The 27,820-nt window shown below is 36.2% G+C and overlaps 1 protein-coding gene and 1 long non-coding RNA gene across 4 annotated transcripts; one reads left to right on the top strand and one right to left on the bottom strand.

The window, feature by feature from the left end:
* Positions 1-5,073, top strand: LOC121992406 (cleavage stimulating factor 64-like). 3 transcript variants are annotated; one of them, XM_042546732.1, is made up of 8 exons: positions 1-133; positions 297-534; positions 625-702; positions 2,508-2,546; positions 2,629-3,189; positions 3,271-3,351; positions 4,198-4,395; positions 4,509-5,073. In XM_042546732.1, exons 2-8 carry the CDS (start codon positions 415-417, stop codon positions 4,629-4,631), a joined length of 1,200 nt encoding a protein of 399 aa, XP_042402666.1. In that variant the 5' UTR covers positions 1-133; positions 297-414; the 3' UTR covers positions 4,632-5,073. The 3 variants fall into 3 exon arrangements, with proteins under 3 accessions (XP_042402666.1, XP_042402669.1, XP_042402668.1); XM_042546735.1 differs by lacking the exon at positions 1-133 and having other exon boundaries at positions 215-534; positions 4,204-4,395; XM_042546734.1 differs by lacking the exon at positions 1-133 and having other exon boundaries at positions 215-534; positions 4,201-4,395.
* Positions 5,074-20,476: 15,403 nt separating this feature from the next.
* LOC121990137 lies at positions 20,477-20,872 on the bottom strand. Its single transcript, XR_006114472.1, has 3 exons — positions 20,761-20,872; positions 20,585-20,687; positions 20,477-20,511 (listed from the first exon to the last, which is right to left on the bottom strand). It is a non-coding gene; the product is annotated as an uncharacterized LOC121990137 (long non-coding RNA).
* Positions 20,873-27,820: the final 6,948 nt, after the last annotated feature.

The raw sequence follows: 27,820 nt of genomic DNA, 5'->3' as shown, positions 1-27,820 counted from the left end.
GGCCGATACTCTATAAAACCATCCGATGAACCCGATTTTGCCCTAATCCCCATTAGTCTTCTCCTCTTTCTTCTTCGCCACGCTCTCTCCGTAGCGCCGGCCAAATCGAACCTTAGTTCGCCGACGACGATAGGCACTTTCTTTGCTCCTTTTCTTTTCAATTATTTTATCGTATTATTGACACTCCTGTTCCTCTGTTGATAGACGCCAGGAAGGGGGTCTGGGACTAGGGTAGGCTTTGATTTACTCCTCTTATGCATTGTTCACAATTAGTTTTTTGTTCTGGATTTTGATAGCTCGGTTTGTCCTGGTCTTACCCAAGCATGCAATTCATAAATTTCTGAGTTATAAATTTTGGGAAACGAGAACGTTCGTGAGCAAACCAGCGAGAGAAAGGTGGAAGGGCCTAGAACAATGGCTGCACAGCATTCGCAACAGCAGCAGCAACAGCAAATGCCAGCTGGCGATGGCCTCACTTCCCAGTTCGCTAACTTGCCAAAAGCTCAATTGTATGAGATCATGTCTCAAATGAAAGTATGCTCTTGTTCCCTTTCTCTTTTTTCTTTTTCATGTACTCAAGAAGGAAATTATTTTTCATTAATATTTTTATTCTTATTTTTGAAGGTTTTAATAGATCAGAATCAAAAACAGGCGAGGCAAATTCTCATTGATAATCCTCAGCTAACTCGAGCTCTCTTCCAGGTTAGTTATCTACTGTAACTTGCTTCCCTTTTGACCTTCTGTCACATAAAAGTAAAGCAAGTTTCTATCTATTTTTTTATAGCTTGGGATTGAATTATTAAGTTGATCCAAGTTCTGCACGGGCATTAATCCTGTGATTACTTATTCTTCTATATAATATTTTCTACTTGCAAATAATGTGCTTCATGCATTTGGTGATCTTTTACTCTTTTTATTTCGTTTTATTCATAATCTAGTGATGATGTTGATATCAAAGTTTCTAGAATCAAATTAATCTTATTTTAAATCATGGAGCCAAACCCAACACAAATTTTAATAATTACTGGTTTGATCATGGAACCATGATTAGGTTTCTAAGTAAAGTCATCATATATAATTACTGGTGAGAAAAGTAATTGTTGTCTGTTTCTAGCCAACTCTTCTTGATTATTTTGCTTGTTATGGCTGCATACAACAACAACAACAACCAAACCTTATCCTACTAGGTGGAGTATGCTTTGTTATGGCTACATAAATTAGTAAATTTTGTTTGTATTTTTCAAAGTTGCATTACAAATCACTTTCACATTGAGAAAAAAGATTAAATTGTATGATATAATTCCCTCAAAATTTTTAAGTTTGATAAACTTTACCTTGCATTAGATGATTCTTAACAAAAATTACAGCCATTTTTGTGGAAATGTTAATTTATAATTAGGACCTGAAAAATTTAAGAAAAAGGTGTCGCTTTGTCAGTGTTATTTAAATGTTTAAGGTGCTCCATAAACATTTTCAAACTGCACACATTGTTTTGGAACATTTATAATTATTTTTATGAGCATATGAAAAAAAAATAGAATGCATGTCCAGTCAGTTTGATATTCGGATTCATGGTGTTATACTTGATTAGTGCTGGCTCATGGTGAGGCAAAGTTTAAGATGATTTGTGTTATAGTGATATGTAGATGGATAGGCCTTACATAGAGTCCGAGTGCAGAAAAAACCAAATAGTTGAGATTCACTTTTTGTTTGCTATTTACTGTTGCTAGATGGATAAAATAAAAAATCTACTTGAAGGAGAGATAATTGGTTTTGTACTCATCGATTGAAAAAAGCAATGCTACTTTATGAGGACTCCTCTGTGTTGCATATGTTGTGTTAATGTGCTAAAAAATAATTGTCAAAAGAAAGCTTAATAACTGTAATATAATAGCAATTTAGATATCAGATTCTTAAGAGGAAGAATATACTTTTTAACCTGATAACATTAATTATGCTGTGTAAAACTCAAGTATTGGTCTATGGACATATAAGTTGCTCTGCACTTCGCTTTAAGTGTCTTCTGGAGTAACGTGTCCTGTATTCATTTAAGATTTTATGATCTATCCGAACCTATCCTTATTTTTTGGATCCTCATTAGTATCATGGTTGTGAGTGACCTAGTAAACTGAACTATAATTGGGTGGCAGTAGATTTTGAATCAAGATTTTTTATTTAATAAAACATTGACCCAATGTTTTGTGAAGGTCAGTGTTTTGATGCTATGTGTTCTATAATACATTACATTTAAGATTTTCACTTTGTTAGCTAATCAATTTACCAAACTGGATTTCTGTTGTACCAACAAGGGTCTGTGATAGCACTAATAAATATTCGTGTTGACTTGAGAGAACTGATTCTCTTGGTCCTTCGCTTCAATAAAAGATGACAGGGAAATCAATAGTTGCACTTTAGCTATGATAAACTTTCACATCTTCGTTTCATATAATTTATTTTTCTGCAGATAAAATACTTGTAGGTTTGGACTGATTTTTGGTTAATTTCAGGCACAAATAATGCTTGGAATGGTGCAGCCTCCAAAAGTGGTAATATTAATACTCTTTAATTTTTTAATAGCCAGTTTGATAAAGACTCTTTATTAAGAATTACTGCCTTCCTTTTTCATAGATGCCCAACCTTCAACAGCAACAGATATCACAGCCACAACCTGCACAGATTGGACAGCCATCTAATGCTCAAGATTCGCAAAAGCAGTCAGCTAAACTTGTAGGACAGGGTGAACCTAGTTTATCTCAGAATCCGCCATCAGCTAGGCCACAACAACTAACACAACCTTCCCAGCCACTTCCAGTTGCATCTGTTCCTTCATTGACTGGCCAATCATTGCAGATTCCTTTGCCACCTTCAGCACCACAAGCCAAGGGCTTTCCGCCCATGCAAATTCCTTCAGTACCTGCACATTCTTCCCATCATCCAAGCTTGACTTTGCCTGCTCCTGGTCCTCCACACAATTCTACCCTTCCATCCCATATGCCAATGGTTTCTGTGCAGCCACAACAATCTTTGCAAAATCCTGGAATATTCAACCAGGCACTGCAGCCACCATTACCGCTGCAGCCTAGACCAATGCAAACTTTTAACCATCAACTTCAACCACATATGGCTCATTCTCTTGCTTTTCAGCCACCAAATGTGCCTCATCAACTTCCATTACACAACTTGTTCAATGTAAGTTAAACACTAGTCTGTTGCTTTTTTTTTTCCAGTTTAAATGATGTCACAAAATTTGACATTTTTCAAATTATTCAGCCTGGTGCTGGCCCTTCAGCTTCCTTCCTGCAAGGACAACTTCCACTTCCTAACCAGCTGCTGCCTCAACATATCTATCAGGTGCATTTCTATTCTGCTCATCTGCTCAGGATAACAATTTAACTTTTAATGTAGCGTTGATCATACTCATAAGAGTGGTTTCTTGACTCAATTATGATAGCCAAAACTTAATTTTTATATCATTTTTTTAATCTAATCGACCATATTTTATTTGAACTGCACATGTATTGGTCGATATATACATCCAAGAGGGAGAGGATGAAGATGAAGAGAGAGTAAAGAATCTCACATTTTGCACCAGTGCCACTTCTAGGTTGAGGGCAATGAGAGGCTGCATATATCAGATCAACCTAACATTGGTTTCTTTGCAGCATCATGATAGACCCATCATCTTGTATAGGGTGCATATGGTGGAATACATGGTTTAGAAAATTGATTATGCGGCCGCAACTATATGCACTACACATGTAGAAGGACTACCTTTATGTTAAGGTATTCAGGCTGTGTATGTTATAGGCAGCCCAAATGTGTTACTAGACTGATTTTGTGGATCTAATCTTGATAACTTTACATCTCAAATTACTTTTCCTTTTCTCTACAAACCCTATGTTTTCTGTCAGAAGATATAGCAGTAGTCATTAATCTTAGCTTCATGTTGTTTTTAAACTAATCTATCTGATATTAATTTGTTATATTATGTGGTAGACATAGAATAAAATTTTCTTAATTTTTTAATGTACCTAGTTGACCTCAAAAAGTTGGCATAAGCAGTTTGATTGGGATATATGGCTACATATCACTTCCATCCGTTATATTTAAATCAAAGCAACTCAGTAACATCAACACATCATATGTAGTTGCTTTAATGCATAATTATCCTACTGAACGAAGTTGGTAATTTTTAAGCAGCAGGTAGGTTCTCACTTGGGTCCAGACTATGGCAACCAAATTGGCAACGCAATGCAAATTGATAGAGGAACCCCTTGGGCACCTGGCCCATCAGAATTATCAAAAATGGGTGCTCAAGTGCCAGGACTAGCTCCGCTAATGGCTTCTGGTCAGATGGCTGGAGGCTCAAGTGGTCAGCCACCTCGCCCTCCACCGGTAATAGGCTTTATGATGCTGCCTTTGTTTATTCTCTTTCACAAGTCTGAGCTAGTTTCTTTAATTATGACAAAAAAAAAGACCACGCTTGATCTATAGTTCATTGTCTGCAGTTGACTCCAGAAATGGAGAAGGCATTGCTTCAGCAAGTTATGAGCCTTACTCCAGAACAGATCCATCTTTTACCTCCAGAGCAGAGGAATCAAGTGTTTCAACTTCAGGACATGCTAAGATAGTGGTGATACAGTCATCCCTTTAAGGATTCATGTATTTATGGTGCCAGCCTGTTCCCTACTTGATCGGAGTCGTCATTGATGATTTAACTTCCTGCATTGATGTGTTTGGCTGCATTTGATAGACGGAGGGAGGTCTGACGGTAATAACTAGATTGGTTTAGATCATGAATTCTAACCTGAATGAGACGTGTCACTACTTTGTTCCTCCGCCAAGACTGCGGCAAATCTACTATCTATATCACCATTTTGTTTCATGAGTTTCTTTTGTTCTTGTTTGCTTTGGACTTGGGAATTTGGAGCTTTTGTCCTCCTGATGTAACACTAATTGAATTAGAGGGATGACTTCCACCTGTAATGTTTTTAAATTGTATTTGCAGATGTTTGATGAACTGTAACTGTAGCAAGTGATTACTATGGTAGTGGAACTAGAATTGATGGAGAATTGTGATGGTATGAATCAAATGCATTTGGCATATGGTTTTGAAATGTGTTCCAATATGTGTATTTTTCTTGTCATCCTTCCTAACGTCACATTTTATGCTTTCTAATGACCCCAAAGATGTCCGTGCCTAGAGAAAATAGTGGTAGAGAGAATCTTCCATAGTTCACATTATTGAAATGTCCGTTATAGTTCCTACGTCAATCTTGTAGTCGAAGACCTCCTTCCCATCACCTCTCTATTGCACTTTTCGACATGTGTCTTAGCTCAGAGGTCACTGCTCTATGCAGCCCAGCATCGTCATGGTATCGACCTTGCCCTCCTTTTTGTCTTGATGGCCTTCATCCCCTAGATTGCCAATGGCATCAAGAGTTCAAATAGGACGATATTTAAGGATATAGGGAGCCCCTTTTAGTAATTAAAAAATATGAAATAAATAAAAAGCAGAGACGCTTTGAGTGCTCTCCATCAATCAATGACAACACTGAATTGAACATCCAGCCTTGGCACGAGTCCATCAAGCATACCTCGTGTGAAAGAAACAAAAGATGTCATCAATAACTTGATGATGAAGTAGGATTAGTTTGACCCAAAGAATGAAATAGATTAGTTTGACCCGGATAGATTAGTTTGGCCCCAAAAGATATTATCAAGTACCCTTTTTCTTTCAATGGTGCCCTAATAATAACTGCGAAAATGGTTGACTAACATAGAGGGGGTAGTTATTGCTATTTGAAAGTTTGCAAATGTTTTATATTTTAGTATTCACAAGAAAAAATTATACCATTTCAATGCTTTTAATGCTTATATTTTCATACGCATTCTAAAAGTTATCATTATGCTACTAGTTTGCTCTAACCACACAAGTTGCATATCAAAGAATGATCACCTATTAAAAGGAGTTACTAGTTACTCCCTCAATCTCACAATTTGTGATCATGTTGGTATATTGTTACGTATATGTGTATAAAATATGTATAGGTGAATTTAGGAAGGAAAATAAAAATGAAGACAAATGACTTTTTTTTAGAAATCATATAAAATATAAAACAATTTATTTTATTATAAAATTAAAAATGAATATTCAGAATAAAAATAAAAGGCACCCTTTGTTATCATTTTTGTTTATATATATATATATATATATATATATATAAATGTCAAAATAATATTTTAGCATATTTTTCATCTTGAAAATATCCTTATTTTAGCATTATTTGCGTAAGACCAAGCATCGCTCTTCAAAAAACTGACTCTTATATTGACAAGATATGTTACAAAGACAGTATTGTAATAAAAGAAATTAAAACTTCTCTTGCAAGAGAGGAAGATTGTCTCACTTGTTTGAGAATAAGAAGAGTAGATGAATGGCTTACAAGCTTTCTACAAGAAGAGGATTTCTTGATGATTTCAAAGAGACAGAAAACCCTTTTTTATAGGAGGAGGGATGATTAAATAGCGGTTGTAAACTAGATAAATAATATCTATATTGTTGCCAAATAATGGCGGGCAATAATAGTTGATTTTAAAGCTAAGTAATGACTGATAGACTAGTCAAATAGTGGTTAATTTTACAATCAAACAATGGATGGTCAACTAGTTAGCTAATGAGAGATTTCAAGCTAGATAATGACTAGTTTTCAGTTGGATTATCTTTCTTATTTTCAACACTCCCCTTGAATTTGGCGAATAAATATCTATGGAGTCCAACATGATGAGAATGCTCTACATATGGTTGACTATAGTTCCCTTTCTTTTGGCACACAAAGTGACAGTCAACTTCAATATGTTAAGTTTGCTTATAAAAAAGGGGATTTGAAGCAATGGGGATGGTTGATTGGTTGTCGTGATATAGTTTGATAGGAGTTGTGACCATAAATCCCAACTCTTCAACTAGAGTCTTCAACCAAATTATTTCACTTTTTGCGGTTGCCACAACCCTATATTATGTCACTGTGCCACCACTAATTGCTTCTTACTTTTCTAGGACACTACATTTCCTCCAACAAACATATAGTATTCAATAATTGATTCCTTGTATTAAGAGTCTCTAGCTTAGTATGCATCACATTAGCCTATAATATATGAGTTTTTATTATTTCTCGTGCAAATTCTTCTTGTTGGAGATCTCTTGAGATATTTGAGGACCCTTTCAACTATTTTTCAATGGTTCATCTTGGGTGCATGCATATGCTACCTGATTTGGATAACAACATATGCCATATCTAGCTTGATAATAGTCTAGTAAATAAGTCTCCCAACTAACCTTTGGTACCCCTATATGTCAGTGGAGAGCTCATCCTTATCCTTCCCTTCGTTATACACAAAGAATGGATTGTTAACTAGTTTTGCTCCCAATTTATATATCTCCTGTAAAAGATAGGAGCATATTTTCTTTGAGACAGAGCTAATCCCTTAGGAGAATAGGCTAATTTTATACCTAGAAAATACTTTTTCCTATATCTTTAATTTCAAATTTAGAAATAAAAAACTTTTAGCTTAATTAATGCACTTCATGCTACTTTTAGTAACAAGAATGTCACCTACGTATATAAGTACTGTGACGATTTCCCTATCATTGGTTTTAATAAATAGAGAAGAGTCACTATTGTATTTTTTTAAAAATTGATAATAATAAGTGCAGAACTTAATTTTGCATGTCAAGATTGAGGAAATTGTTTCAACCCATAGATAACATTTCTTAGTCGATAAACCTTTCCTTCCTCTTTTTGATGGAGCCCATGAGGTAATTGCATACTTCTTCTTCTAGTTTGACTTGAAGAAAAATATTTTTGATGTCCATTTGGTACATTGGCCATCTCTTTTTGGAAGTCAATGATAAAAGGACCTTTACAATGTTCATCTTAGGTACAAGAGAAAATGTTTCTATGTAATCAACACCATAAGTTTGGGTAAACTCTTTAACCACTAGTCTAGCTTTGAAGTGATCTATTAAACCGTCAATTTTATACTCAACTTTGTAGATCCATTTATACCCTATTGCCTTCTTGCCCTAGGGTAAGATTATAATTTCCTAGGTCTTATTTTTTTGTAAGAGCATCTAGCTCTTCTTGCATTACTTTTTTCTATTCTGGATGCTTATTGGTCTCATTAAAGTCCATGGGTTATTATACTTGATCAATGCCACTTATTAATGCTTGGTGACTTAAGAAAATATTATAAGTAGTATAATAATTAGCAATTGGAAGAGATGAATCTTAATGTTGTAATAATCTATCCATTTAGAGGAGGAAACCTTTGCCTTGTGGATTTTTTGAGGGAAGGTAGAAATGGTAAACCACCAGTTTCATTTTTCTAATTTTGGAGGAGTTGAGTCAATTTGAGATTGATCCCCCCCTTATTTAGTTCTTGCCTTAGTCTTTGAGGGTGGTTAGGTTTACTACCTTTTCTTTGTTCAAAAGTTTCATATCTTCCTACCATAGAGTCCATATTCTCATCTTCGAGTTACCCCCTTTTGATTATGTATTTTCCTCCTCACTTGATTGTAGAGGAGGAATAGTTGGCTCTAGTGGAGTATATAAGAACATTTGTAAGCTCTCCTTTCCCTATTTTTTCCCTTTTCTTGACATGCAAAGTAAAATTTATTTTCTATAAATATCATAGCCTTCAATGTGTGTATCTTATTAGTAATAGGATTAAGGTGTATATATCCTTTTTGAAATGAGACATACCTTATAAAAATGCAATGTCTACCCTTTTTATTAAGTTTGTCCCTAAGTTGTTAAGTACATGTACATAACAAACTTGGTCAAATACTTTCAAGTATGAGATGTTTGGTTTAATCTTGGTGACTAATTCCAACGGAGATTTTTCTCATTACAAGAAAAAAGACATACAACAACGGTTTTTCACCGTTGTCGTAGGCCATTTTTAACTGTTGTTAAAGGCTGTGTTGTTAAAAGGGGTGGCAAACGACAACAGTTTTTAACCGTTGTCTGTGAAGGCAAAGACAACATTTTAACAACGGTGAAAAACTGTTGTCTTTTCCTACAAAGACAACAGTTTTTCACCGTTGTCTTTGAGCATATGCCTAGGCTCTTCAACAACAGTTTTGAACTGTCTACGACAACGGCTAAAAAGCGTTGTCTTTTTAGCCAATGACATCGGTTTGACAACGGTTAAAAACCGTTGTCTTTTTAGGCAACGATGTTAAATAACATCAGTTTGTCACTATTGTCTTTTAACGCCATTGACAACAGTTTGACATATTTAAACTGATGTCTTTGGGTACAATATACAACATTTTGACAATAAATAAAAAACTTATTAATCTTTTCCTACTCAATGGTTTATAAAAAACATCCAGTGCAAATTTCATTGATAAAAAACCTACATAATCAATATTTACAATGCAAATTTCATTAAAGTACCAAACATCATTAAAGTACCAAACATCAACATTCAAACATCACAAAAGTTTACACAGCCAAAAGTTTATATATATCACACATATAGTACAAAATATCATGTTTTGTTGGAGCACGTCTTCTTTACCTTTGCATCTTCTAAACAGCCTGTGCATCTTCTAAACTACAGCCTTTTCTGGTTTCTCCTCCCTCCTAGCTTCTCTTTTCTTCTTCTTTCACAGAAACGGGTCATTATCTTATCCTTGAAGTAAATTGTTGGTTGCTACTCGGAAAACCTATAGGTTCCACTGTACAAAAATTTTGTACAAAGGTCTGAACCTTTTCCTAGCTACCATGTGTTCTTTTAAATTAAATTTTGGATCGCCTGCGGAACTTAACACGTTTGATCCAAAACTTAATCTATTTGTTCTTTTAGGTTTTGACTTGGATCTCCTGCGGAACTTAACACGTTTGACCCAAGTCTCCTTAAGTTATTAATTCCATTAAATATTAATTTCCATAATTGGTTCCCAGTACTAACGTGGCGAGGCACATGACCTTCTTGGATATGGGAGCAACCACCACCGACTAGACAAAACCTTTTATAGAAAGATAATATTTAATTTCCTAAAATAACTTTAGGTTAACCAAAGAGAGCAATCAAATCACAAGGAAAAGAAAAGACAAAAGAACACAACTTCGAAAAACATATTCGAAATTCTAGAACGTAAGCCTCTTGTATTTGGTATTATTTCCATAAATAACTAGCATGATGCGGAAAGGAAAAATTACTAGTTATACCTTGTAGAAAAACCTCTTGATCTTCTACCGTATTCCTCTTCTAACCTCGGACGTTGTGTGGGCAATGATCTTCCGAGACGAGAAACCACCAATCACCTTCTTCTCCTCCTAGCTAGGTTCGGCCAACAAAGAGGAAGCTTCACCAAGGAAGAAAATCAAAACACTAACCAAGCTCCAAGAGATGCTAGCTTTCTCTCCTTCTTCTTCTTCTTCTCCGTGTAGTATCCGGCCACCACAAGAGCTCCAAGGGAGAGGGAGAGGTTCGGCCACCACAAGAGGAAGAGAAGGAGATGATGGCCGGCCACACCAAGGAGCAAAAGAGGGAGAGAAATAATAGATGTTGTTTCTCATGAAGGCACCCTCACCCCTTCTTTTATATTCCTTGGCCTAGGCAAATTAGGAAATTTAATTACAATAAAATTTCCTTAATTTTCCTTGACATGAATTAATTGAGAAAAATAAAATAAAATTTCCCAATCAACTTGTAATGGCCGACCACAATCAAAAGAGCAAATTAGGAGAGTTTCAATCAACAAATTAAAACTTCCTAATTTGTCTCCGGAAATTTTAAAAAATAAAATTTCTCTTTAAAATATCTTCATGGTTGATAAAAGGAAATTTCTATAATTTTAATTTTATCAACATGTGAATAATTTTTAAAGAGAAAATAAAACATCTCTCCAATCTACAAATAAGGAAAGAGATCTAATCTCTTTCTTTAATCTTTTGTAGATCTTTTTACAAGAAAGATATTTTAATTTAATTCTCTTTAAAATTATATCTTCCACATAATAATAAAAATTAAAATTAAATTTCTCTTTTAATTTAATTTGGCCGGCCCCCACTAGCTTGGGTTCAAGCTAGGGCCGGCCACCCAATTTCTTACCTAGGCCGGCCCTAGCTTGTTCCCAAGCTAGCTTGGCCGGCCCCTATTGGGTGGATATAGAAGGTGGGTATAGGTGGGTATAGAACTCTATAAATAAGAGGCTACGATAGGGACCGAGAGGAGGAATTGGTTTTGGTCTCCCGATAAAATTAAGCATCCCGTGTTCGCCCCGAACACACAACTTAATTTTATCAATGATAATTCATTCCACTAGAGAACTATCATTGAACTACCGCACCAATCCCAAATTACATTTTTGGGCTCCTTCTTATTATGAGCATGTTAGTCTCCCTGTGTTTAAGATATCGAATGTCCACTAATTAAGTGAGTTACTGACAACTCATTTAATTAATATCTAGGTCCAAGAGTAGTACCACTCAACCTTATCGTCATGTCGGACTAAGTCCACCTGCAGGTTTAACATGACAATCCTTATGAGCTCCTCTTGGGGACATTATCAACCTAGTATCTCTAGGACACAGTTTCCTTCTATAATCAACAACACACACTATAAGTGATACCATTTCCCAACTTATCGGGTTTATTGATTCATCGAACTAAATCTCACCCATTGATAAATTAAAGAAATAAATATCAAACATATGTGCTTGTTATTATATTAGGATTAAGAGCACATACTTCCATAATAACTGAGGTCTTTGTTCCTTTATAAAGTCAGTATAAAAGAAACGACCTCTAATGGTCCTACTCAATACACTCTGAGTGTACTAGTGTAATTATATAGTCAAGATAAACTAATACCTAATTACACTACGACCTTCTAATGGTTTGTTCCTTTCCATTTTAGTCGTGAGCTACTGTTTATAATTTATAAGGTACTGATAACATTATCTTCTGTATGTGACACCACATACTATGTTATCTACAATATAAATTAAATGAACAACTACAACAAATGTAGACAATTTGACCAAATGTGATTCTTTATTCATAATGAATGTTTACAAAGCTTAGGCTTTCAGTATACACTCCAACAATCTCCCACTTATACTAATGACTAAGCTGCCATATCTTCTACCATACATCTGATTCCCATTCCCTCCACATGCCGATCGAAAGCTTTCGCCGGAAGGGCCTTAGTGAAAGGATCTGCTTATGCAATCTTGGCGATGACAACTTCTCCTCGCTCACAATATCTCGTATCGTGGTACTTGCGCCTATATGTTTACTTGCCTTATGAGCTCGTGGTTCCTTCGAGTTTGCAATCGCTATTATCACAATAAATTGTGATGATTTTGGGCAAACCAAGAATCACATCTAAGTCCATTAGAAAGTTCCCGAGCCATCCGCTTCTTTAGTCGCCTCGAGGTCGCTACATACTCCATGGTTGACTCAAACGCATTTCGCTAACACCTCCATGAAATGGCTCCACCTCCTAAAGTAAACACATAGCCCGATGTAGACTTCATCGTTATCCCTATCGATTGGAAATCAATCCGTAACCCATGGAGCGGATCGTGCTTGGTAGACTAGCATATAATCTCTAGTCCTCCTCGTGTACTTTAATATATGCTTTACCGTAGTCCAATGTCCTTGTCCAGGTTACTCGATATCTGCTGACCATGCGGACAAAATGGATATCGTGTCTCGTATATAGCATTGCATACATTAGGCTTCCTACAAGCATAAGGAACTGCTTTCATGTCCTCTATCTCTTTTGATGTCTTTGGAGACATCTCTTTAGATAGAGCTACTCCATGTCTAAAAGGTAAGAAACCTTTCTTGGAATCCTGCATGCTAAAACGAGCAAGGATTGTATCTATATATGAAGCTTGGGACAGACACAACATTCTTTTCTTACGATCCCTTATAACTTTGATCCCAAGAATGTGTGCACAATCTCCTAAGTCCTTCATATCAAATTGTTTGGACAACCATACCCTTACGTCTGATAATACCTTGACATTGTTGCCAATTAACAAAATATCATCTACGTATAGTACAAGAAATACCACCACGTTTATATACACAAGACTCATCCGGACTTTGAATAAATCCATATGACTGGATTACTTCATTAAACCGGATGTTCCAAGATCTTGAAGCTTGCTTTAGTCCATAAATGGACCGATTGAGCTTGCACACTAGATGCTCTTTGCCTTTTTCAATGAACCCTTCTGGTTGCTTCATATGGATGTTCTCTTCAAGACTTCCATTAAGGAAAGCTGTCTTGACATCCATTTGCCAAATCTCATAATCCATATGAGCAGCAATGGATAAGAGTATCCGGATAGACTTAAGCATGGCTACCGGTGAAAAGGTTTCCTCATAATCGATTCCCTCTTTCTGAGTGTACCCTTTCGCAACAAGCCTAGCTTTGAAGGTTTCTACCTTCCCGTCTGTCCCTCTTTTCCTTTTGTAGATCCACTTGCATCCAACGGCTTTTATACCATCAGGTGATTCTACAAGCTCCCAGACCTTATTAGAGTACATAGACTCTATTTCAGAATTCATTGCCTTTTGCCAAGATGCTGCATCTATATCTTGGAGTGCTTCGTCATATGTTCGTGGATCAGGTTCATGTTTACCCGGATCGAAGACTCTCCCAAAACATGAATCTTTCAGGCTGCCTTACAACCCTCCCACTACGACGAGGCACTGTCTGTGGTTGTGTATCATGTGTGACACGTGTTGCAGTCTCTTGTGGTACTTCATCTTGTACTGTTGGTACTGAAGTAGACATGTCCTCTCTAAGTTCTTCTAAAACAACTTTACTACTGGGCTTGTGATCCATTATATAGTCTTCTTCTAAAAACTGGGCATTGGTGCTAACAATGACCTTCTGGTCTTTAGGACTATAAAATAAACCTCCTTTCATTCCTTTGGGATATCCTATAAACACGCGAACTTCTGTACGAGATTCTAACTTATCAGCATCTGGTTTTAGCACATGTGCTGGACTACCCCAAATCCGAATATGTCTTAGACTGGGTTTTCGCCCATTCCACAATTCTATGGGAGTAGAAGAAACTGATTTAGAAGGTACTAAGTTCAGAACGTATACTGCTGTTTCCAGAGCATATCCCCAAAATGAATTTGGTAATTCTGAATAACTCATCATCGATCTAACCATCTCCATAAGAGTCCTATTCCTTCGTTCTGCTACACCATTCTGTTGGGGTGTACCAGGTGCAGACAACTGTGATTGAATCCCGGCCTCTGATAAGTAATTCCTAAACTCTCCTAAGAGGTATTCGCCACCACGATCAGACCGTAGTGTCTTGATACTTTTACTTAGTCGTTTCTCCACATCAGCCTTGTATTCTTTGAACTTATCAAAGCACTCGGACTTGCGACGCATTAGGTAAATGTATCCGTATCTTGAATAATCGTCTATAAAAGAGACAAAATATTTAAAACCACCTCTTGCCTGGACAGACATAGGACCACACAAATCAGAGTGAACCAATTCTAACACTTCTTTGGCTCTATACCCCTTGGCCTTGAACGACCTTTTGGTCATTTTACCTTCTAAGCATGATTCACAAGTTGGAAAATTTTCCAACTCTAATGAACTCAAAAGTCCATCGGCTATAAGCCTCTGAATCCTACTTAAGTTAATATGACCAAGCCTTAGATGCCAAAGATATGCTTGGTTCATTTCTGAAGGTTCTTTTCTCTTATTAGAATTAGAAGATGAGTTATAAATTTCCATGTTTTGCTTTGTGGAAGAAATTGGATTTAAAGTATACAAATTGCCAACTAATGCACCAGAACAGATAATCACTTTATTTCTTTTAATAACTACATCGTTACTGAAAGAAACTGAATATCCATCTAAAAACAGTTTAGAAACTGAAATTAAATTCTTTCTAAAACTGGGTACATAAAGACAATTTCTTAAAACCAAATTTTTATTTCTACTAAAAGATAAGTAGACGTCTCCCACTGCAGCTGCCACCTTAGTAGCATTGCCCATGTAGACGGTAATCTCCCCTTCAGATAGTCGTTGGGTTTCCTGGAACCCCTGCAAAGAATTGCAGACATGCTATACACCAGGTGCTGTAGATAACACCGCTAAACATGTTTCAACAACTAGAGCATGAGATATACCTTTGTTTTGGTTCTTACGAGGACAGTCCGCCTTCACTTGCCCTTTGTCTTCTTCACTCCAGCTTTAAATCCCGTACTGAGATTTATTCACTTTCTTTCGAGCCACTTGTTTCTTCTTCTTCTTTCCTCTCGGTTTAGAAGTAGAACCATTTTCAAGAAAGTGAATTTGAGAATTATGACAAATAATCCTTCTGCTGCTTTAAGTTCCCCAATGAATAAATCCTTTTATTCATATTATAGTTCAGGTGAACTCAAAACTTCTAGGTAGCGTTTGGAGGATCATATCGATCCGGGTTTCCCATCAATTTCTCCTCCAAGGATCAGTATCTCGTCGGATAAGCCATCATCTTTAGGATATGATCCCTTATGAGTGTACCCTCTTGGTGGTGTCATTATCTTTCTCATAGCTTCTTGTCTAGAAGCCCTATCACGATGACCAAAGAGTTCCTTGAGATTGTTCATAATATCATAAGTCGTTGGTAAATCTTGATGTCGATGTTGCAATACATTTGACATTGAAGCCAAATGTAACACCGCGCCATCTCATCCGCCTTTACCCATCTCTTATGATATTCAATCTCCTCTTGGGTAGATTCAGCTAGGTGCTTCTGGGCAACCTCGACAGTACAAATTTATAGCTTTCAGCAGTAAGGACAATGTTCAAGTTCCTTTTCCAATCTATGTAATTAGGTCCAGTAAGTCTATTCTGTTGAAGTATGATGGATAGTGGGTTGAAAGTCATCATAAGAATCACAAATAACTTTTGGTCAGTACTCTAAATTTAGAATAATATTGATTCCTCAAACAATACTATTTTAAATTAACCAACACCTCATAACACCGTGAATTTTGTATGCCACGTTAGTGTGGACGTATACAAATTCAACATTTGAAAAAAGGAGGGTTTTAACCCATTAATTTTATTATCTTGTCAACCTAACTTTTGAAAAATAAAATTAATAGTTGGTATTATTTGGTCTCACAAATAATAGCAGTGACTCCGTTGGGGAGGATACTATTAGATGTGTCTAAGTGTATACCATTACTTGACACTGAGTCCATTAATAAGATTATGCCGCTTCCGTTGGGGAAGATCACACGCTCTTAATTAACTTCCTATAGTCATCCAAAAATGGAAGTTTGTTCTAGTGATCCGCAAACAAGCTCATCCGTTATGGAGGAAGGCACTCAGAGCCAACGCGCAAGCTTGTTTGCATCACTTACAAACCAGTAATGGAGACCATGGGATTTACTTAAAAATCCCTCTCTCACTTAGTTATTTATAAATGAGGAATTTTAACTATGCTAGCCTACTTAACTTGTAAACTAACATTCACACATAGCACAATATAAAAGCAATAAATAGAAAATCTAATTTTCAACTATTATGGCTTTTATCTCTATTTGTCCTCCGTGTGTTGTCATCCCAAGCTGCTGCCATATTTGGCCACCACTACCGGGTCTAGCTGTCGCATCCATCTTGCTTCTAGTTCCGCTGCGCCTCTGGTCCTTAGAAGGTTCCACGCTTTGCAAGATTTGATCCGCGACATAAATAGAATTTTACATTTTGATCCTATATTCCATAAAAGGAATGTACATGTATCTAGATCAAAAATAAAATCCTAATAAAACTAAATACAGCTCCTGCTGTATTTTAATACAATCATGCACACACATATAAATGCCCTTGACATGTCCAAGGGTCCAATCACACACATAATAACTAAAAGCCATAATAGTTGGATCCTGCATCCACAAGGTTAGCACATCCTACTATTAACCTGCCTAAATTATGTATGACATGTGAATAATTAAACTAAATACCAAATCCACAGAGGCAAAACCCTAGCTCTGATACCAATTGTTGGTTGCTACTCGGAAAACCTATAGGTTCCACTGTACAAAAATTTTGTACAAAGGTCTGAACCTTTTCCTAGCTACCATGTGTTTTTTTAAATTAAATTTTGGATCGCCTGCGGAACTTAACACGTTTGATCCAAAACTTAATCTATTTGTTCTTTTAGGTTTTGACTTGGATCTCCTGCGGAACTTAACACGTTTGACCCAAGTCTCCTTAAGTTATTAATTCCATTAAATATTAATTTCCATAATTGGTTCCCAGTACTGACGTGGCGAGGCACATGACCTTCTTGGATATGGGAGCAACCACCACCGACTAGACAAAACCTTTTATAGAAAGATAATATTTAATTTCCTAAAATAACTTTAGGTTAACCAAAGAGAGCAATCAAATCACAAGGAAAAGAAAAAACAAAAGAACACAACTTCGAAAAACATATTCGAAATTCTAGAACATAAGCCTCTTGTATTTGGTATTATTTCCATAAATAACTAGCATGATGCGGAAAGGAAAAATTACTAGTTATACCTTGTAGAAAAACCTCTTGATCTTCTACCGTATTCCTCTTCTAACCTCGGACGTTGTGTGGGCAACGATCTTCCGAGACGAGAAACCACCAATCACCTTCTTCTCCTCCTAGCTAGGTTCGGCCAACAAAGAGGAAGCTTCACCAAGGAAGAAAATCAAAACACTAACCAAGCTCCAAGAGATGCTAGCTTTCTCTCCTCCTTCTTCTTCTTCTCCGAGTAGTATCCGGCCACCACAAGAGCTCCAAGGGAGAGGGAGAGGTTCGGCCACCACAAGAGGAAGAGAAGGAGATGATGGCCGGCCACACCAAGGAACAAAAGAGGGAGAGAAATAATAGATGTTGTTTCTCATGAAGGCACCCTCACCCCTTCTTTTATATTCCTTGGCCTAGGCAAATTAGGAAATTTAATTACAATAAAATTTCCTTAATTTTCCTTGACATGAATTAATTGAGAAAAATAAAATAAAATTTCCCAATCAACTTGTAATGGCCGACCACAATCAAAAGAGCAAATTAGGAGAGTTTCAATCAACAAATTAAAACTTCCTAATTTGTCTCCGGAAATTTTAAAAAATAAAATTTCTCTTTAAAATCTCTTCATGGTTGATAAAAGGAAATTTCTATAATTTTAATTTTATCAACATGTGAATAATTTTTAAAGAGAAAATAAAACATCTCTCCAATCTACAAATAAGGAAAAAGATCTAATCTCTTTCTTTAATCTTTTGTAGATCTTTTTACAAGAAAGATATTTTAATTTAATTCTCTTTAAAATTATATCTTCCACATAATAATAAAAATTAAAATTAAATTTCTCTTTTAATTTAATTTGGCCGGCCCCCACTAGCTTGGGTTCAAGCTTGTTCCCAAGCTAGCTTGGCCGACCCCTATTGGGTGGATATAGAAGGTGGGTATAGGTGGGTATAGAACTCTATAAATAAGAGGCTACGATAGGGACCGAGAGGAGGAAATGGTTTTGGTCTCCCGATAAAATTAAGCATCCCGTGTTCGCCCCGAACACACAACTTAATTTTATCAATGATAATTCATTCCACTAGAGAACTATCATTGAACTACCGCACCAATCCCAAATTATATTTTTGAGCTCCTTCTTATTATGAGCATGTTAGTCTCCCTGTGTTTAAGATATCGAATGTCCACTAATTAAGTGAGTTACTGACAACTCATTTAATTAATATCTAGGTCCAAGAGTAGTACCACTCAACCTTATCGTCATATCGGACTAAGTCCACCTGCAGGGTTTAACATGACAATCCTTATGAGCTCCTCTTGGGGACATTATCAACCTAGTATCTCTAGGACACAGTTTCCTTCTATAATCAACAACACACACTATAAGTGATACCATTTCCCAACTTATCGGGTTTATTGATTCATCGAACTAAATCTCACCCATTGATAAATTAAAGAAATAAATATCAAACATATGTGCTTGTTATTATATTAGGATTAAGAGCACACACTTCCATAATAACTGAGGTCTTTGTTCCTTTATAAAGTCAGTATAAAAGAAACGACCTCTAATGGTCCTACTCAATACACTTTGAGTGTACTAGTGTAATTATATAGTCAAGATAAACTAATACCTAATTACACTACGACCTTCTAATGGTTTGTTCCTTTCCATTTTAGTCGTGAGCTACTGTTTATAATTTATAAGGTACTGATAACATCATCTTCTGTATGTGACACCACATACTATGTTATCTACAATATAAATTAAATGAACAACTACAACAAATGTAGACAATTTGACCAAATGTGATTCTTTATTCATAATGAATGTTTACAAAGCTTAGGCTTTCAGTATACACTCCAACAAGCATATGATTGCAAGTTAATTCATTTCCCAGGAGTAAATGGCATAAAAAATGGATCTCTTGGAAATTTCACACCTGACCTTATTACAGTTTTACAAAAACTCAGAGTAGTATGTCTTAAAAGACCAGCTATATGGCTTTACAAGTAACTCTTAAGTATGGTAAACCAAACATATCAACTTTACATATACCAAAAAAAATTCTATCCAATTTGAAGTCTAGCGAAACTCCATCTACTATGGGGTCAACTGCTTTGTTAGCGAGATAATCCGCCAGCAACTAAAAATTGAAATTTTTGGAGACATCTACATTATAAAATTGGGTTCAACTACTATGGGTTCAACTGCTTATACTTGCTGCAGTAACAAGATTATTACCCTTCTAAACAAAGACATCTACATTATAAAATTGAGAACCCCAGATAGTTTGTTATGTAAACCAAAATACAGTATAAATATTTGACAAAAGATTAAGGTTAATCATTTTTTATATTTGACAAAGGATTAAGTTATTGGTTTGTATTTGATGTTGGTGCATCAAGTGTGCAGTTTAGTCATGCCGATTGGATTTGGTAAATGGACTTAGAGACAGATATCTCCAAATCAAGTGCAATCAAGTATAAGCAGCATGTATTCAATTTAACTGAATATTATTATTGTCAAATGCAATAAGATGAACTCATGTATATACCTATTCATAGATATGATCTTGTATGCATTCGGCTATCTCAGAGCGCACTTCATCAATTTCTTCTTGAGAGTACTCCGCTTTTGTGAACTGTGAACACACATAAATTATATGATCTTAAAGAACAAAATATAATTAATTGGAAAAAAATAATAACTAAATAACAATTCATGAAGTGATACCAAAGATCATTTTGAGAAATTCGTCCTAGTTGATCTACTAAGATTACCCCAAAGAAGTCATCTGATATGATTCCCATGCTGTGAGCATAAGGTATTTTAGAATTGGTATCGACTTTTCCACCCGTGGATGGATTGCCAATCAAGTAACCCATGCCCATCAATTCAAGCAATTTACCTGGAGGTTAAGTAATGGTTCTTTCCCTTCATCAATACCTGAATTACAGTAAATGAAAATGGCATGTAAATTAACACCCTCATCAATAGTTTACATTAAAAGTAGAGTTACCATCCAATATTCTTTTGGCCACCATAGGTACAATTTTTCCAGCATATGAATCCCCAAGAATGTAGAGGGGATTGGAGATGAACTGTGGGTGCTCAACAAGCCACTGCAAAAGTGAAATATTACATCTTTAAGGCACTTACAGTAATTACATCAGGAATATATATGATCTTTCCCACCTGTAAAAGAAACTTAGAAGCCTATTCTGACCAAATAGTATCGTTGGCATCATACCCTTCATATTTTCTTGAGTATGAGAATCCAGAACCCAACGGGGAATCTACAAAGATAATGTTGGCTACCTGCACAAATGTTTTCACGCAGACAGAACAAAAGCATGTATCATATTGCTTCCTCAATTACTGATCAAGAAGAAGAAGTTACCTTGGTCCAGGAATAAGGATGGTAGACCAAGCTTGGCAAGCTCCCGTTGTACTCGGCTGTCACAAATTTCAGGGGCCTGCGAATGGATTTCTACTATGAAACGAGAGTAGCTAATCATAGCAAACATGGAAATTTCACCCACCGATTTCGAAGACTAATCCGCTGAAGGCAGAGCACCTGGGCCCGCCGGTCACAATGGCGGAGCCAGGAATTTAATTCAACCCGGGCTAGAAAAATTTAATAAAAAATAACAATAAGAGCTGAAGCCTTTTACATTTGAGACACCTAGCAGAATGACCTCTAATAATTCTCTAATACTCTTGACATAAACAAACTTGGAGTTTCTGTTAATATATAGAGAAACCTATACACGAGAAGCATAGAGAAACCTATAGTTAAATTCTCAAAAGCACTTTTAAAACGTTGCAGTAGAAATCATATTTCATTTTCCTCACCTCCATAAAAGGCAATTGACTCAGTATTTTCACGAACTCTCATGAGTCCATATTGGAAATCTGCTTCTTTCTTCTCTTGTATGAAATTCAAAGTGACTATGCCCTAAGTAGAAATGGCAGTGTGTGTTAGGAGAACATAGTGTATACAATAAAAGTGCAAAGTGTCAAAGCAAACATAGGAAGCAACCGAGAAAATTTAATTACCTTACCAAGAACACTTAAAAGTTGTACTGCCAAGAGAGTAAACAATAAGTACACCAAATAATGGTGGATAAATTCCATATAGAATGTTGTTGAATGATATGAGGTCAATGGTTGCATTGAACGGAGTCAAAGAAAATGAAAGAGCAGTCCCAGTAAAAGAACTTAGATCAGCTACAATCTGTTGGTTTGAATTATAAATAATTGATTGAGATTGGATCTTGTAGAATGTCTGGTTATTAAAATAGTGTTGCATGTAATAACTTGTCATCCAAGATCTCCATCTCAAAGAAAGGATTTCTCTCGCATACTCTCTTACAACAAAAAAACTACAACATACCAAAGAAATGCATAAAAAATACTCATAATCAAGAGTATGGAACATGATTTTACATTAGCAACATAGAAAAATTATACAAATTTACTTGAATGCATAGTAAGATAGTTTGAGAAGTCTTACTCATGCAAAGAGAACATCTTAAATAACTAAAGTTGATAATGAGTGAGTGAATTATCTTGAAACCAGAAACTTACACAAGCATCATCAAATATTTATGATGATCTTACTACAAAATTCATACTAGGCATTAGGGAAAAAATTAATAAATTCATCTTAATTTAAAAATTACATTAATCATGATATCATGGCAAAATCTTATTTGCAGCTAAGAGTCACAAATTATGCATTTCCTGGATAGTGAAGTCCTCAATATAATACTTCTCAATGAGAATACAAATCTTATCAATGTCGAACCTTTTAAAATTATCTTTTAGATCCAAAGTAGAACTAAGTATAAAAAGTTCTACTATCTTATTACTGAATCTAGAGTTTAACTCTATCAACTGAAAATCTATTACAACATTAAATCTAAATTTCTGCTACACATTAATTGCATATGTGTTGCTGCTTTCTCCAAACCAATGCATTTAATTAAATAAGTTTGACAATATTCTTATTAAGTGGTATCATGAAGACTTGCAAATCCTCCTGAATTACAAGTGATATGTTTCCCTCTTAATTGTTTGCTTTTATCTTGTTGTGGCTCAAAAGTTAAATTGATTTATTGTGACATTTAGGCATTCAGCATGTAGGCCATTAAGTTGATCAAAAACTTACGGACTATAATTTCTTCAATCCAATTTATTGTATAGAAAAGGCTAATGAGAACCTAAAAAATATCTAGACGATATAACTTGCAGATATATGTAGAAAGCCAAGCTATTTATTTTGTTGATAAAATAGACAGTAGGGCACCAGATGTAAATATAATAAACAGATCAAAGAACAAAAAGAGCTACCTTGAAAATGTCAAACCAAAATGTGTGCTTAACTGGATACAATATCCTAAGTCCAGAAAGGAGGGCACTCTGTAGACAACAACCCTTAACTTCTGAAGATCGGAAGCCAAATCAAGAGTTGGACCGTAAGCCGTTGCCCTAGCTCGGAGAATTAATCTGGTGAAGTCGATCCGCAGGAGGACTGGAGGAGGACGAGGAAAAAGAGATCTTCTGAAGGCTGCGACTAGAGGTGGGTAGCTCCAAAACTTGATGTTCGGCATTCAAGCCCCGTCAGGGACGATAGATATGGGAGATTTAGGGATAGCTCTTTCAGTCCCCGGGCTAAGTATTAAAAAATAATGGACCCTGGGCTACGATTTAAAAGAGCTAATAAAGTTTTGACCAAATGGACCCCGGGCTACAGCCCGGATAAGGTTGAATGTGGCTCCGCCCTCCCCCGGTCAGCCAGAGGAGCAGGGGGTCCTCTGCCGGATTGTTCTCCGACTCGATGAAGTAGTAGAAAAACTCACCGTCGTGGTCCTGGTCTACCTCCACGTACCTGCACCAACGAGAGCAGAGGTTCATGGGGGTCAGAGCAAAGTTAAGGTAGGGGGAAACAACATCCGGACCCTGTCTCTAAGTAGAAGGGAAGGGGGCCTTGGAATCCAGGTAAATAGGTGACCACAGAAGATGAGAGAGCAGAGGAAAAGAAGCAGAGAAAGATCAGTGAGACAATTAGGAGAGGGATTTCCATCTTCCTCCTCCTCCTTCCTTCTTCTTCCTTCTTGTGTTGGAACTGGTTGAAAGTCGAGGCGACGAGGAGGAGGCGGTGAAGATGGCTGAAAGTAGAGGCCGCGAGGAGGAGGTGGCGAGGAGGAGGTGGCGAGGCCGAAAGTTGAGGCGACGAAGAGGGCGGCGAGGAAGGAGGCGGCGAAGAGGGCGGTGAGGAGGGAGGCGGCGAAGAGGGCGGTGAGGAGGGAGGCGGCGAGGGAGGCGGCGAAGAGAGTGGTGAGGAGGGAGGCGACGAAGAGGGTGTTGAGGAGGAGGCGGCGAAGAGTAGGGTTTTGGGAAAAAGACAGAAAAAAACAAAGCGTAAAACAGACAAATGACGAAGGAGAAAAAGTGGCGAAAGAAAAACAATCGCATTCAACAACACTTAATAGACAACGGTTTTTAAAAACTGTTGTCGTAATCCCAAAAAAGCGCACATAGACAACAGTTTTAAAAAACTGTTGTCGTTCACTTTAAAAACCGTTGTCGTATCCTCAAAAAAACATAAATTAACAACGGTTTTTAAAAACCGTTGTCATAGGCCAAAAAAATTACTAAAAGACAACAGTTTTTGTTAAAACTGTTGTTAAAAGGCAAAAAGACAACGGTTTGGTATAAAACCGTTGTCGTTTGAGTGTTGTTGAATGACGTTTTTCTTGTAGTGTCTTTAAGTACTCTAGAGGGTAAGTAGTTGATAAAATGAGCAGTTGTACTAACTGCATCACTTCAGTAATTTTTTTGGGTGTTTGCATGAAACATTATGGTCCTAGCTATTTCTAATAGGCATTAATTCTTCCTTTCCACTACGTCATTTTGTTGTGGGGTGTATGAGAAGGATGTTTTGATGAGTAATTCCCTTTTCTTCTAGATAGTTTTTAAATTCATGATTCATATATTCTCCTTTATTATTAGCTCTAAGTATTTTGATGTCAACATTATATTACTTAGAAGTGTAGTTGAAGAAGTGTTTGAGTGTCTCAAATGTTTGTCCTTTTAAATGTAAGCATATATGTCCAAGTGTATTTAGTTAAATAATCAATAAAAGATATGAAATATTTAAAACCTCTCTCAGACACAACTAGGAAAGTCCATTTATCAGAATGAACAACATCACATACATCTTTATATCTTGTTTCAGAAATAGGATAGTATATTTGAGTCTCCTTTTAAAAAGAAAACAAGCCTCATTGTATATTTTTTCATAATTTTCAGATGGGAACAATCTTTGTAAGGTCTTGTTGGTGTGGGTGACCTAATATGGCATGCGACAAAATGTAACTATGTCTTTGGCATGTGGCAAGCGCATGATCATTTTGGTCCAAAAAGTAAATGTTATTTCTTATGGATTCCCTTACCAATCACCTTGTTCAATTTGAGATCTTGAAAGGTAATGAAGTTAAGATAAAATAAATAAATAAATTTATAATTCTGATCTTTAGTGATTTTGCTAATAGACAATAGGTCAGAAGTAAATTAGGGAACATATAAAGCATGAGTATACTTTCCAAAAAATTCTACCTTCCCTAGTTCTTTAATTTTAACATTATGTAAGTTAGCTACTTTTATCGTCATATCTAGAGGTTTGTGTGAAATACCGTAATAAAATAATAATTAAATAATAATGTTTAATGGATAAATAACCTTACCGAATTTTTTTTAGGAATTTTTAAGAATTTTTAGAAATTTTTCTGAATTTAAACGGAGTTTGTATGACAAGTTTAAGGGGATGAATCGGTTGGATAGGAAAAAATCTATTTGGAATACCCATTTAATGAGAGTTGATTATTTTAATTAACCTAAGGTTGAGATTAATTAACCTAAGTTTTATTTGCCGAGCCCTAACTCTTCCATCCCGATTCTTCCTCTTTCGCCCGACTCACACCGCCCTTTCCCTTTCCTCCCGATCTTCTCCCCTTGCCAATTCTTCTCCTCTTCGTCTCCTTCACCGATGCCTCCCTTCCACTACGCTGTCCCCTTCTCTCATTGTTTGCGTCGATTCCCTCTGCTCCCGATTTTCCTCAACTGCCGCCTCCCTTGCTTTCGCGAAGGTTCACCGACGACGCCGCAACCATCGCCCTCCACTCGTGCCCTAGCATTGATCCTTCTCCGGGCATCTCCGCCTGAAGCCGCCATCCGGATTGGTGGCCCTTGCAAGCAGCCAACCCCAACGAGCTCCTCTCAGCTATCAAGCCGTCGATTACTGCCGAGGTCGGATCCTAGCTGTGCCTTTATGCTCTCAGCGCACAATGCACACGAGTGTGCATATGTTGATTTCATCATTGTTGGGGTCACCACTAGCCTTCTGCCATGCCGACCGCCGGAGATCAGGGCAGCTCCACTAGGTCACCCTTTCCGGCAGCAAGGTCCACCGGCAGTGGGTTGCTCTAATCGTGGGCAGTGCATTAGATTTGGAGGTAATTTATGTACAAACTAAATTTGACTTAGTTGTGGAATGGTTAAGGTTTTTGACAATGTTCTAAAATACGGGCTAGGCGGCCGCCTAGGCGCCGCCTAGTCGCTGTGCGGCAGCAAACCGCGCCGGACAACCCCCAGGCGGGTGACCTAGGCGGCCCAGCCGCCTAGGCGGCTCTCGGCGGCCCTAGGCGGCCCTCGGCTGGCCTCCGCACTGTTATTTAGGTTTAATGTTTTGTTCGAAATTTCCTGTCTGCGTGTTTACGTCTTCGTCGTCTCTCAGCGTCGCTTCGTTTCTCTCATCGTCATTGCGTCGTCCTGCGTCGAAGGCTTCGTCGCTCTGGGGCTCGGTAAGTTTTTACGTTTTTTGTTTCTTACGTTATGTTAAGTTTTTTTATTCCTGTTGATTCATCGTCGCGGCACGTCTCCGGCGACGCCGGACGCGTCCGCAGCCGCCGGAAGCGTCGTAGGACGCGTCCGGCAGCATCGCGTGATGCTTCCAGCGGCGCTGGAAGCGTTCCGCGACGCTTCCAGCGCCGCCGGAAGCTACGCGCGAGTCTCGCGACAAAGAGAAGACGGCGTTTTTTTTTTATTTTTTTTAGATTTAATAAATTCAAACAATTCCTAACGGGGATAATTTCAATAATAGGGTTGGTTCGTAAAGCCTAATAAAATTAGGATCCAATTAAATATATTTAAAATTTATTTTTTTAATAAATGTTATTAATTTATATAAAACAAATTTAAATATATAAAATTCCATTATTAATTTTATAATTTATATAATAAGATTTTAATATATAAATAATATATTTAATTTTTTAAATAAATAATATTAAATATTAATTTATATATTAACAGATTTAAAAATTATAATAAATATTATCATTTATCAGATTTAAAATATAAAAAATATTTAAAATTTTAAAAAATATAATACATATTATTAATTTATATAAATCATATTTATAAATTTTATATATTATTAATTTATATTAATCGAATATATAAATATTAAAATTATATTAAAATTTTAAAAATTCTAATAAATATTATTAATTTATATAAATCAGTTTTAAAAATATGGAAATAAAATTAAAATTTTAAAAATTTCAATAAATAATAAATATTATTATTTTATAATTTATATATAAAAGTATAAAATAAAGTAATAAAACAAATTTAAAAATATAAAAAAAATATATTTAAAATTTAATTTATTTAAACAAATATCTAATAAATTTTATTAATTAGATTAAGATATATAAAAAATATTCTCAGACTTGTTAGTGACTTAATGTTATTGAAATATTTTGTATTGTATGCCTGTATGGTATAATTAAATTTTATTATCATGTTATGTCTTGTTAGTTGTTACTTGTTAATATATATAATTTTTTCAGATTATATCTTTTATCAATGGCAAGCAATCCATCTTCGATAGCATCTGTCACTCAACCCGAATCCGGGATTCTTAGAAGAAAGTCAAATGACATCAGATGGGAGTTTGAAATATTGATTGATCCTAAGAATCTCGACAAAATTAAATGTAAGTTATGTGGAAAAATAATGTCAGGGGGAGTGTATAGGATAAAGGAGCACATTGAAAATATACCTGGAAATGTATCTGGTTGTCGAAAAACATCTCAAGAAGATAAAAATAAGTGCAAACAGGCTATTTTAGAAGGGAGGAACAGAAAGAAGAACAAAATAATGGAAGAACAAAGCTGTAGAGCAG

Source organism: Zingiber officinale, chromosome 6B, assembly GCF_018446385.1.
Source record: "Zingiber officinale cultivar Zhangliang chromosome 6B, Zo_v1.1, whole genome shotgun sequence".
NCBI classification, from domain to species: Eukaryota; Viridiplantae; Streptophyta; class Magnoliopsida; order Zingiberales; family Zingiberaceae; genus Zingiber; species Zingiber officinale.
This window is presented reverse-complemented; position numbering and strand designations above follow the sequence as displayed.

Coding starts and splice junctions, on each gene's coding strand:
- LOC121992406 (XM_042546732.1), top strand. CDS start 415: ATGGCTGCACAGCATTCGCAACAGCAGCAGCAACAGCAAATGCCAGCT. Junction 3,190..3,270: donor CATTACACAACTTGTTCAAT/GTAAGTTAAACA, acceptor CAAATTATTCAG/CCTGGTGCTGGCCCTTCAGC. Junction 4,396..4,508: donor AGCCACCTCGCCCTCCACCG/GTAATAGGCTTT, acceptor CATTGTCTGCAG/TTGACTCCAGAAATGGAGAA.